General features: G+C 46.8%; 1 protein-coding gene across 1 annotated transcript in view; it reads left to right on the forward strand.

The window, feature by feature from the left end:
* slc44a5b (solute carrier family 44 member 5b) overlaps positions 1-12730 on the forward strand; it is a 37857-nt gene that overhangs the window by 16989 nt on the left and 8138 nt on the right. The window contains 5 exon segments of the mRNA XM_084473023.1: positions 7247-7320; positions 9255-9339; positions 9581-9665; positions 9807-9923; positions 12658-12718. Of these exon segments, the coding sequence (XP_084329149.1) occupies positions 7247-7320; positions 9255-9339; positions 9581-9665; positions 9807-9923; positions 12658-12718 (422 nt within the window).

The raw sequence follows: 12730 nt of genomic DNA on the forward strand, positions 1-12730 counted from the left end.
ACCAAGCCGTCTGAAAGGGTGGCGAAAACGTGGAGCTTCACACGCCATTATTCTGAAAACTTTAAAAATATCCTGTTTGGTATGACCAGGTCACCGATATCTTTGCAACACAAACAGCGAGGAGGATTGACTTGATCTATAAATGAAGTCCCTCAATCTTAATTGGCTTAACACCATGACCAACATTCTGAAACATCCATTAACATCCACATTTGCCTCAAACAATGTTAGGCTTACAGCCCATGTCAATATTTGTGAAATTATGTTCTTGTTGTTCTTTTAATTGTTTGTTACTCTGACCGTTCTGTTTAATATTGTGGCAAGTATGTCAGTGAATGATTCAGAGCATGATGCATTTTAAATGGCATCACTTGTGTCTTCATTTTTCTGTAGCTGAAAATAAACATAGCCAAATTACAACCAATAGCTTCAGTCATTGAGGGCAAAAATAGGCCCACAAGATAGGCCCAGATTTTTAAATTTAGTTTTAAAAATCAAGAGTAGGCCTGATTTGACTAATTGGCTTTACATCCTTTCCTTCTGCCCTTGTAGTACTAATTAATTATCCCTCCTTGCTATTTTGTAGTTCACCAAAACACCCTGAAACAACTTGAGTCTCACATACTTATGCCACCATACGCAAGCAGGCCAATGGCAACCAATCCCTCACTTTAAAAACCACCAGCCGCCACTGACACACACACACACATACACACATACAATACACTGACAAAATTTGGCTATTTGGTTAACATATGTTTACAAGCTGCATTTTAGCGGCGCTAATTAACTGCTTAATGCTTTAGGGATAATTTTGGTTATTCTGCCATGGATTCTGATTCTAGCCGTGAAGACAACAACTGATAAAGAAAACAACATCACACATGCATGACACCTTTAAGACCGGAAAACCCACACACCCAATCGTAGTGCTGTAACAACCCCTCCCCTCCCTCCCCCCTCCCCCCACCCCCTCCCCTTGACTTCTCTCTCTACTAACATGACATCATCATTGTGGTTAGACCGTAATGTAAGTTGTGTATCTCATCTCTTCCCGTGCTTAACAGTATCTTCCCGGGCTACTATAAAGTGAGGCCTCTGCTCTCCAGTGTGTCTTAATCCCTGCCCCACACCCCCCCCCCCTTCATCAAACCATCTCTCTCTCTCTCTCTCTCTCTCTCTCTCTCTCTCTCTCTCTCTCTCTCTCTCTCTCCATCCCACCGCGGGGATGGGGAGGCCAGCATACTTTGATGTTCCTGGTTCACAGGAACATTTTTTCCTAATGAGTTCTGGGGAGAGCAGCGGCAGCTCAGCGGTTTGTCTCGTTGATGTTGCTGTTGTTGTTGTTTTTGTTGTGGTTGTTGTTGTTTTGGTGTGAGGCCGCGTGTGCTTCATCCAGTGGCTCTCCAGAGGCGGGGCCGACAGTGGACGTAGCGAGAGAGGAGCTTGTGTCAAAGGTTCCAACTTCCGAGGCTCTCATAAAACGATGACACCTGTCAGAAGAAGCTGAAGCTGCGGTCGTAAAAAATGAAAAACCCTGAAACTAAGTGTGTAGGAGTGTGTGGGGGGGGGGGGGGCGTGAGCCAGGGGCTATACATAACACCACTGCGGCGGTTTGACGAGTTGAGTGGAAGTCTTTGCTTTATCGCAGTATGATCTGTTTTATTGCTTTCTAAATCTGCACTCCATGAGCCATGAGGCAGTTGTAAATCGGAGGGCACTCCCCTCGCACTCCCGGGCCGCGCTGTACAGTCGAGTACAGGCGGGGAACGGTGCAAAAATAGATTGCACGTCGGCCAACTCCTTTTGCTCAGTCATTCTTATCTTCCTCCTCCGAGAGTTCCTCCTCCCCGGACGACGAGCGGCCCGTCCCAGCGACGGAGGCGCCACAGAAGACCCCCTCCCGCCCGTCCGCCACCTCGAGATGCATGCTCCCGCTAATGCGATCTCACCCTCGACCGGGCCGCTGTGAACCGCACCCGGAGTGACCTTGATTTCCCGCAGAGTTACCCCTGCTGCACATGTTACCTTCTTTATCCACAGAGCCGTACGGGTTTTGCTGACATGTTCTCCTGAACGGCAAACCCCAGTACCGCGAGCAAAGAAAAATGACGGAAATTGAAGGAAAATGACTGCCAGCCAGGGATGTCAATGCAGCACAGAGTCATGATGGAGGAAGACTCCAGTTTGTGAGATGGTGTCAACTAAAGGTCACAATGGATTAGTCAGGACCCGTATTTATTTCTGTATTTTTCCAGAGGCCCCGTTTTTGCAGTCAGAACGGTGCTTGCCTTGCCTTGCCTTTTCTTATGTTTTTTGTTGTGAACGCCCGGGCCCACTTGTTTTTCCCTTCCCCCCTCGCCTTCACTGCGTCAGCTCTTTTTCAGAGCTCACCTTTGAATGCTTTGGACGGGTCGCCCCCCCCCCCCCCCCCTCTGTATTAGCGGCTTGCTGCCGTGTTTGCACTTTGTCTTAACGACGGACCTTGCAGTGTACTGTACAGAAGCAGCACACCGAGTGTGAGGTTATCCCAGGGGCGTCCATCCCTTACATCTCTCTCTCTCTCTCCCCCTCTGTCCCCCTCTCTCCCTGGGGTGTAATCAGATCATGCATGCCACATCTCCTGCTGGGATGGAAGGCTGCCGAAGGATTTAAATAAAGGGGACTTTCAACTATTGGCATGGCAACTCCAGGCAGCCCCTCCTGTCTTGTTCCAATTGAAATGATGATACGAAAAACAATGTCCTTGTCCCCCATACACACTCACACGCACAAACACACACACGCACACAAACACACACGCACGCACGCACGCATGCAGGCACGCACGCACACACAAACACACACACACGCACACACACGCACACACAGCTGTTATTAATGGGTGCGATACTAATGTGCGTTTCATTGGCAGTGCTTCATTCAGTCACTGGAGGACTTTTTAACACTGTCATGACATCTCCCTCTTCCTCCTGTAACTGTGTGTTCACACCGCACTTTGTCCCATTTCGCCTATTCGCGCGAATAGGCGAATGTTGCCGCGCGACAAATCATAATCTGTCGCTGTGCATTTTTGTGTGCATTCGCGGGGCGAATTATTCGCGGGGCGAATTTTTTTTTTGCCTGGCAACGGTCATTCATGCCATTCTCATCAACCATGGCCGAGATGTGTGTCTGTACCTGTTGTGGAAGAGGGAGAGCCCGTCGTTTATGGGTTAATAATATAATCCGGAGGCGCACACCGCTTTGTGCCGTGATATTATATATATCGTATATATTATATGATATAGATATTTATATATTATATGTAGATATAGAGCGGGAGTCGCAAACGGCAACAATCACTTTCTCCTCCAAGCTGCGGTTCACTGAACGGTTGAACGGTGATTGGCTGTTTTACGTTACTTCACCCAGGGAGTGAACTGATTGGCTGTTACGTGACGTCACCCAGGGAGTGAACGCTGATTGGCTGTTTTACGTTACTTCACCCACGTTACCCACAGGGAGTGAACGCTGATTGGCTGTTTCAACGCGAATGCCGCGAAGAAGTTGAAATATTTTAACTTTATTCGCGGGGCGAATTATTCGCGGCGCGAATCCACGTGAACGCGCTCGCCGTTCACGAGGAAAAATTTCGCGCTGTCAATCAAATCTTGTCGCGCGTATCGGCGAAAAAAAGATTCGCCCGATTCGCGTCTACACGTTCACTTAACATTGAAACGTGTCGCGGGGCGAAGTGCGGTGTGAACACACAGTAACAGCGGCGGCTTCACCGCCGTTTGAGTTACAGTCTGCATCGCGTCTATGTGTCACAATTCCTCAATCTTTACTTTGAACGGAAGAAGGTGAAGAAAAAGTAGGAACTCAATTCGTCACTCGGGCGGATGTACTATCGCTGTGGTTTATTGAAGGTAGGGAGACTGCTGCAGGAATCTGTGGAGACGAGATGGACAGCAGGTCATGTATTATCAGGAAAGGTGGGCAGACGAGTGGTTGAGGAGTGATGTCTCGGGTTTGCAGAACAAATTGGATGTCTAAAGAGATTCCTCTGTTCTGAATGAAATTGGAGATAATGAGGCGTTAGCGGCAAAGACGAGTCTAATTGTGAACTGTTTGGACTAGATTACAATCTTAATCCACCGCAGAAATGTACTCGGCGAAACCCAATTCACACAGTGGATGCCAGTGCGAGTCAGTGCTGTCAACCATTACGGTGCATCTATTAACTGTAGGAGCCATGGGCATCTGTGCTTCATTTCAGACTGCGGTTCCACACTGATTGTGAAGTCATATCTTACATACAGTCGAGTAGCTGCTGTATTTCTGGCAAGAGGATGTGTTCCAGGCAAGTGTTTGAAACACACAACCAGGGTTTATCGCTGCCGCACACAACACAACAATAGTTTGTGTTTCTAGGACTGCATTGTTGTCTGACTTTATCTGTACTTTAACAGCTTCATGCCTGATTCAAGCGCCATTCGCATTGTGTTCTGTGGGTGTGTTCGTCTGTGTGTGTGTGTGTGTGTGTGTGTGTGTGTGTGTGTGTGTGCATGCGAGCCTGCATGTGTGCGTTTGTGTTCGTCTGTGTGTGTGTGTGTGTGTGTGTGTGTGTGTACGAGCACCGGCTCTGTCTTCTCATGACCATCTGCTGCTTAATTATGAAATGGTGTTGGGAGGCTGAACGGCAGCGGGCGTATGAGGCGTCGGGATGTCTGTGTGTGTCTGTGTGTGTGTGTGTTTGTGTGTGTGTGTGTGTGTGTGTGTGTGTGTGTGTGTGTGTGTGTGTGTGTGCATGCGTTAGTGTGTGTGTGTGTGTGTGTGTTTGTATGTGTATGTATACCTGGGTGTGTGTTTTTGTGTTTGTGTGTTTGTGTGTGTATGTATGCCTGTGTATGTGTGTGTGTGTGTGTGTGTGTGTGTGTGTGTGTGTGTGTGTGTGTGTGTGTGTGCATGTGTGCGAGTGGTTGTTTGTGTGTGTGTGTGTGTGTGTGTGCTCTCCTCCACACAAAGCAAGGACAAGCCTCTCTCCAAAGGCGTGCGATTGAGGAACGACGTCCCATCATGTGGACGGTCCGGAGTCCTCTCCCCTCCCCTCCCCACCCCCCACCCCCCACCCTGACCCGCCTGACGGGGGGCTCTCGGACGCGCTGACCCAGTCACATTCCTGTCCGCGCTTTTGCTTGGGTGGGGAGTATTTAGGGAATGTGAAAGTGCGGACACGGATGGAGCCGGAAGCTTTGTTCCGGGGGCTTTGTAGCAGGAGAAGTGATAGCATGGAGAAGTTTAGAGGAGGATTATCAGGGGGCCCGGCTGACAGCCGCCCTCCGGTGTGCAGTGGGTGAGATGCTGGGGGAGGGGGGGAGGGTGGGGGGGGGGGGGGTACGAGTGAGGTGGAGGGAGGCTGGCTGTCAGTTTGCCCTGTAGGGACAGTTTAGTCCGGTGAGGGGGTGTTGGTTGTAAATTCAACAGCAGCTCTGGACAGTTTCAACCTAATGCATTGTATACGCCTCAATGTTCAGCCTCGTTGCACACACTCCGCCGAGGTGTCAAGGCTCACATAGGCGGAGATAAACATGCACCGGTACACAGGAAGGGGAAACGGTGGAATACTGCGTTTTAAATAGAATTCTGCCTGTGAGGAATGCTCCTTGTGCAAAGACTTACAGGGCTGTATACGTTTGGAGTTGTTCCAATACCGATTACCAGTATCGGAAATGTCTCGGATACTGCCTGAAATGCAGTATCGGGTATCAGCGAGTACACAAGCCTATGCGCCGATCCGATACCATCACGTCACTAGTACTTTACTACACAGGCAAAGAACACCAACACGTGTGGTGTTATGGTGCGTTCGTTAATGGTCGGAGTTGAGAATTCGGAAGTTGGAATCGCACTCGGTTTTGGCCGATACTGAAGTTCAGGTATCGGAATCGGTATCGGGAAGGAAAGATTTGAATCGGAACATCTCTATTTCAGATATGCCTGTATAGCGTTGTGAAAACTTTCTATTGGTTTGGACAGTTTGTGCATCATTCCAAAATGCAGATGATTGGTCAACATAAGTGTTTCTTTAGTGGTTGTTCTGCTTAGATAAAAGATCTCTATCTCCGCGGCAAGAACAAGCAGCTCCTTTGAAGATTGTCAAATATCAGCTGGTCAGCAAGTTACTGTCCTTGAAGATGAATTTCACACACAAAGAGGAGTTCATGGGAGTAACCTCTTCACTCACACACACACACACACACACACACACACACAAAAATAGTTTAAAAGGTGGTTCAGGTGTGCCAACTGATCTCAGGAGTGCATTCATGTTGAAGGCTGGGGTTTGTTGCATTAAATGGCAAAAAGTTTTTCAGAAAAATGTCTGTGTTTTTCACAGCTTCAAAAAGGAAAATGACCATGAAAAGTAAATGTTCGTGGAGTATTGTGTGAAAGGAGTAGACACATTTGAATTCAAAAGACCACTTATGAGAGCATTCTTTGGACGGTATTTGATCAGATTTGTGTTTAAGCCAGCTCCTTTCATGTGGAAGCCTGATTGTATTGAACCTGTATAGAGGTCAGCTGCAGACCAAAGCTGCTCACAGCATTGGGTCAGCCTCTGTCGGAGTCTTTATCTCTGATCCGTGTGTTAGTCATGCAACCTCAATTTAATTATACCTATCAGCATTTGTAACTATAGTAATTATTAGTATCATTTTAGTAGTCATTTTCACCAATCGCAGCTGGGGAGCTTATTCTGACAGGAGACAGGAGAGTGTGGTGGAAACGGTGTCCCAACCGAAAGGGGGAAGGGTCCAAAGCCCTTATAACCACGGTCTGCTTGTCGGCTTCCTTGAGCCAGATGACACGTATCTAAAAGATAAAATCCCACTTAAAGGTGACATATTATACCACCAGGTGTGAGTGTGACTAGCCGTTACAAGCCGCTTTGAATATCAGCCTCTTCTGACATCACAAGCGTGCTTGTCCACCTAGATGTATGACGGATAGATGAGCAACATTTGCTACAGTCCACTGGGTAGGCTGGTAGACTGATCTATCCAGCATACAGCTAGGTGGACACGCCCACTTGTGATGTCAGAGGAGCCATATTTTCAGGACGGCTTGTAACGGCTAATCACACTCACACCCGGTGGTATGATATGTCACCTTTAAGGCGCCTTGGACAAGAGCATGTGCCCGACAACCACAAAGTCTCACTGCTGGATTTGGATTTGATGAGATACTCCCTTCCGTGCAGGAGCTGTACCGACGTGGTGTGCTGCGTTATCTTCATCATCGGCATCCTCGGCTACATCGCGCTGGGTAGCGTGGGTGAGTTTTCGCGCACGCTGTCTTCGTCACACACACACACACACACACACACACACACACACACACACACACACACACACACAGACAAGCTCCACTGAGGGTGTGTTGCTTGTTTTTGGAAGAGCAATATGCTGCGTCTTCATCATGTTTCCACGACTGATAAAAGAAGGTAACTGGTGCCAGATAAGACACTGGGAGCTGCAGCTATTGGAATGGTTTGAGAGGGGAAGTAGGAGAAAACAATGATCTTGTGTTTTCGCACCTTGAAACCTTTCAAGGACTGCCCATTATGTAGACAAAACACTTATGTTCTGTCAGACAACGTGGGACCCGTCCTCTCAAACAGGAAACAGGGACAGAGAGAATGTGAGAATGTGTTAGTTGTGAAATGTGCTAGTTTAAGAAATGTCCTTAATGTATTTTATTACATGGGAGTACCTTTAAAGAAGGGTGATATATAGTTCTATGGCTCACTCTGTTTTCCTGTCCTTATATCATGTCTGTTATCTTATATCAGATGCTGGCATTTCATTGGCCCCTTTCTCCCTGAAAACCCCTTGGGGAAAAATTAATCTGAATATTTCGACACAATACACTCTCCGCTATTAAACCAGGAACAGGGCAATCTCATGAATTAGTTTGAGACACTTCCTCTCTCTTCCTCTCACTTTTTCTCTCATCAACTTTTACTTCAGAGATCAAACAGGGAGACACACACACACGCTTTCCTCAGTTTTGCGAGAGCCCGATCGAGTGGGTAAGCCCAGGAGCCTTTTCTGAAGAAGCATGGCTGCAATTTCTCAATTTTTTTAAAAAGAACCCACAGGCATGACTATTGATGTGTCTTCAAATAGACAGCCTAGCCCCTGATCAGCAGGGAAATGATTCCTCTGTTCTGTGTGTGTGTGTGTGTGTGTGTGTGTGTGTGTGTGTGTGTGTGTGTGTGTGTGTGTGTGTGTGTGCAGAGCTTTAGATTGTTTCTCTTACTCGATCTTCAGAGATTCACCAAAGAAGTCGAGAGACGGCCTCTTCATTACCACTATTCTGGGGCACCACACGCACAATAGCTCATTGACTCGGCGAGGTGGAAAGTCCTAACACGCACTTGTTCGGTTTATTCAAACAAATCAGACAAACAAATCCCAGGATTCCTCCGTAATTGAATGTCAGAGTTGCGCAGAGGACTGCTGCCCAGGGTACCGCTCTGCAAATGGAGTTGGATTAACACAACCTCCTAGTTGTCCTCACTATTCTCCCAATCACAATGCAGCCACACACAGTATGTCACACCCGTCATAGCTCCGCCGCGATTTTGAAACCAAACAAACGTCTACACGGCTAAACGTCTACATCCCCTCTCTGCTCCCTCCCTCCCTCTGGTTCTCCACCAAGTTTTGCAGTTCACACACCTGTGATTGACAGTCAAACTGGATTCCCTGAACCAAACAGGGCAGAGATAGCTCTTGAATAATTTTCTATACAGCAGCTTTAAAGGATTGGAGCGGTTTAAAGGATAAAGACCCCAGGTTAATTGTTGACATTGTCTATGCAAAGAATGTAAATCAGCCACCTCAACCAAAACTTCGTAGCCGGGGCAGTTTGTATGCACCAACTTGTGTTGGACAACACAGATACAGCTTTTGGACTGGTCGAACCCTGGTTTTGAATAGAGTGGACGTACGTCAATGGCTTGCCAATTGCCAATTGTGTGGACTGTACACTGTACCGACTGTACCTGCAGAGTGCTGCAGAGAATGAATTACATTCTCAAATAGACTCACTTTACCATAAGAAAAAACAACAACTATTGTTTGCCCTAGTTTACTTTTTCCAAGATACGGCCTGTCCCGAGTGTGGATTTGTATTAAAGATGATATTGATATTGAGTTAAGATCCCTGGCTATGTGGATTGAGATGAATGTGTCGGTTTCCAGCCTGGATCCATGGAGACCCGAGGAAGGTGGTCTTCCCAACCGACAGCCACGGACAGTTCTGCGGTCAGCAGGGGACCAACAATGCGTGAGTTCTGAGAAGTGTTTTTAAAGGCAGAGCCGTGCATTTCACCCAGTGCTGTTTGGAAGCTCTCCACTGCGCCGTTTGATGCCAATGACAAAGAGAATAAGAAGAATGCATGAATATATTTCATGCATCAAAGGGTTGCTTCTGAGTTTCCCTCAGAGTAGGCGGTTTTTTAAGAGCAGCTTCTAATTATTCCATCCATCTCTGCTTGGTCATGCCTTCCCTCCCTGTGCCTGGACAGAAACAAAGCCATATTATTCTACTTCAACATCCTGCGGTGTGCCAGCCCTTCTGTCCTCATCAACCTCCAGTGCCCCACCACGCAGGTGAGAGAACCTACAGCAGCTCCCGTCGGGACAGCTCCTCTTACCCTTCTGCTCACCTTTCGGGAGAGCTTGTTGGAATCCTGTTGTTGCTGGATAGTTGCTGACCTTTGTGTTTGCTTTTTGTATTTTTCCGTCTCCCAGCTCTGTGTTTCAAAGTGCCCCGACAGATTTGCCACGTACCGAGAGATGAAACGCAACTACGAAAACTGGGAATACTACAAGCAGTTCTGCAGGCCAGGCTTCGACAATCCTGACAAGGTGAGGGGTTGCCCACAGCGCCACCTGCAGGCCTTCATAAATACCTTTCACCATCAACGTGGTTCAACAAGAAGACGTCAAACGTAAAACTAACACTTAGTTCTACTCTCAGCTGGGATGTGAATGGATTTGAAAGGGTGTTTTAGTTAATATCCGTCAGGAAGTGGTCGCTGATTCAATTCACAGTTACGGGCCCTTCTACAGCCGTGACGTTGGCGTTTGTTTGTCAGCCGTGTTTTTTAGGAAAGTGTGAGAACACACAGGTTGTGTGTGTGTGTGTGTGTGTGTGAGTCAGCCAAAGCTGTCAGGCCGTTTCAACTGACACATTCATTCTACTGATTCATTGATCTGATTTGATGTATTTGCCGCCCCTGTCACACCTCATGCTAGCCAGGCTAGCGCCGCCTACTGGTTCCGGCAAATTTAATTTGCCTCAACCATATAGTCAGGGAACTAGCAATGCGTTTCGGTTTGCTCCGTCCGCCAGAGCGGACGGACCAATCAGCGAGCAGATGTGGCGATGACGGGCGATGACGTCGAACTGAAGCGCCCAAACTGAAATACCGGTGTAGTTCCCAAGCTGCGGTAAACAGTTGACGAGATGGATGTCGGCGAAGCTATACGCTCTGTGCTTGAAACTATTCCGGATATTGAAGACTTAAAGCCAGAACAAGAAGCATGTTTGACGAATTTTTTGGAGGGCAAAGACGTTTTTGGACTTCTTCCTACCGGGTTTGGGAAAAGTTTAATTTACCAGCTGGCCCCGTTAGTGGCGAAGACATTATGCAAGCCAAACGCTAATGCTAACCCTATTGTCATCGTTGTGTCCCCCCTGCTTGCCCTGATAGAAGACCAGATTAAGGAGGCAGGGATACTGGGTGTAACAGCAGGCCAGCTTGGCGTTAGTGATGACCAGGACATAATAAACGGAAATAAATAAACGCATAGCATACGTCACCGCCAAGCAGCAGCGATTAGTCGAAGCAAACGGAAGCAACCGCCTCCCGGAAGCAAACGAATCTCTACGGCTCGTGTTCAGACGCTATATGAAATGTAATGAAGTAAGCGGCTGATGCATCAGGCTAACCTCATGCCCCTTGAGCTGGACAATGTGGTGGTTGGTTAGCCTCGAAATCCAGACCCGCATCTAGAGAGCTGTAGGGTCTGGCAACCAGTGATGGAAATGGCCCAACTCGAGGGGTGGCACCGAGCATGCATTTGAAAATATCACTGCACGCAATTGGATAACACTACGAGCAATCAGAAGAACACAAGGGGTGACGTATCTAGACCAGCAGAGCTTACAAATAGATAAGACTCTTGCCGTATCCGGTCGGTAAAACAGCACCGCTTTTGGCCCACCTATATCAGATACACCGATGTGATCGGGGAACTCTGGATTTCCAGGGTAGTGGTTGGTGGTTATAATGATAATAATAATAATATGTTTATTTTCAACACCGTCAACACCGTCTCACACGCAAAGGGTGTCCTTGTGTGTCCCATTGGCTAACGGAGGACGTGAAACCACAAGCATTCTCCTCACTGTCCGTTTTTACGTTGATTTTACAGTGAAATCTGTGACATTTCTCAACACAACTACACCAACGTGTTGGTATATGTATAAGGTTATAGGCCGAATTCGGTTCAAATTCAGATCGTCTCGTTGTCTCGTTATATGCTTTATAAGTGAATTATATTAAAAATATTATAACCAAGTAGCCTTTATTTTCTTGGTGTTATCATTACATCCTTTCTCGTTACATCAATATAAATTCTTGTTATAACGAGATCTGTATCAGACCACCATCCTCTCGGAAATGCTATGACCATTTTCATTGCTTTGAGGAGGTCTGGTGGTCTCCGTATATAATAAATAAATAAAATATAATATATATAAATAAGTATGTGTATTTATTTATTTATTTATTTCAGATAAATCTGATTGTTGTTTTGATGAATCCTGCGCAGCCCGACGAAAGTAATCTTGAAAGTCGAAAGTAATCTCCCAAATGAAATGCATTGGTTTAATATTGAATTAATAAATATTAAAATATATCTAATATATATAAATATACAATTATCTAGTTATAATATTATATACAAAACACGACAACTGATGTCCATAGCCTTAACCCATACATGTTGTGTAATTAACAAGGACACGTTGGTGTAGTTGTGTTGAGAAATGTCGCAGATTTCACTGTAAAATCAACGTAAAAAACGGACAGTGAGGAGAATACTTGTGGTTTCACGTCCTCCGTTAGCCAATGGGATGAATGCTCAAAGACGTCTCTATGTGAAGCCATCTGGTTAATACTGCGCTTTCCCTGGGCGTCAGAGATGGCCGTGGAGGGATTACATTGTAACGAGTTGAAAACCCCTGCATCGAATTAAGACGCACAAGGACACCCTTTGCGTCAGCCGATAACGCCAAAAGCCCCTGACCAAGTGTCAGTTTTTGACGAGTGGAGACTGTGTTGTTATTTTATATAGCACCTTTCTCATACCCAAGGTGGCTTTACAGTGTCATCAGCACACACAGAGCAAGACAGCACAACACAAAGTTCAACAGCACATAGAAATAAAAGAAAAAATAAATAATATATACAGAGGGTAGCTTGTGGTACGCACTTGGTTGAACCGGCACAGTTTGTCCTTTGCTGGTTGCAGTCTCAGACCCTGACGACCAGGCCTCTCACACCTCCGCCGCCTCCCTCTTGTCTGTGTTTAGCCCGTGGATCAGGTGCTGCGAGACGAAGACTGTCCGTCTATGATCGTCCCCAGCAGACCATGTAAGTGACTCT

The sequence above is a fragment of the Micromesistius poutassou genome (genome assembly GCF_964030765.1).
Source record: "Micromesistius poutassou genome assembly, chromosome: 9".
In the NCBI taxonomy this organism is placed as follows: domain Eukaryota; kingdom Metazoa; phylum Chordata; class Actinopteri; order Gadiformes; family Gadidae; genus Micromesistius; species Micromesistius poutassou.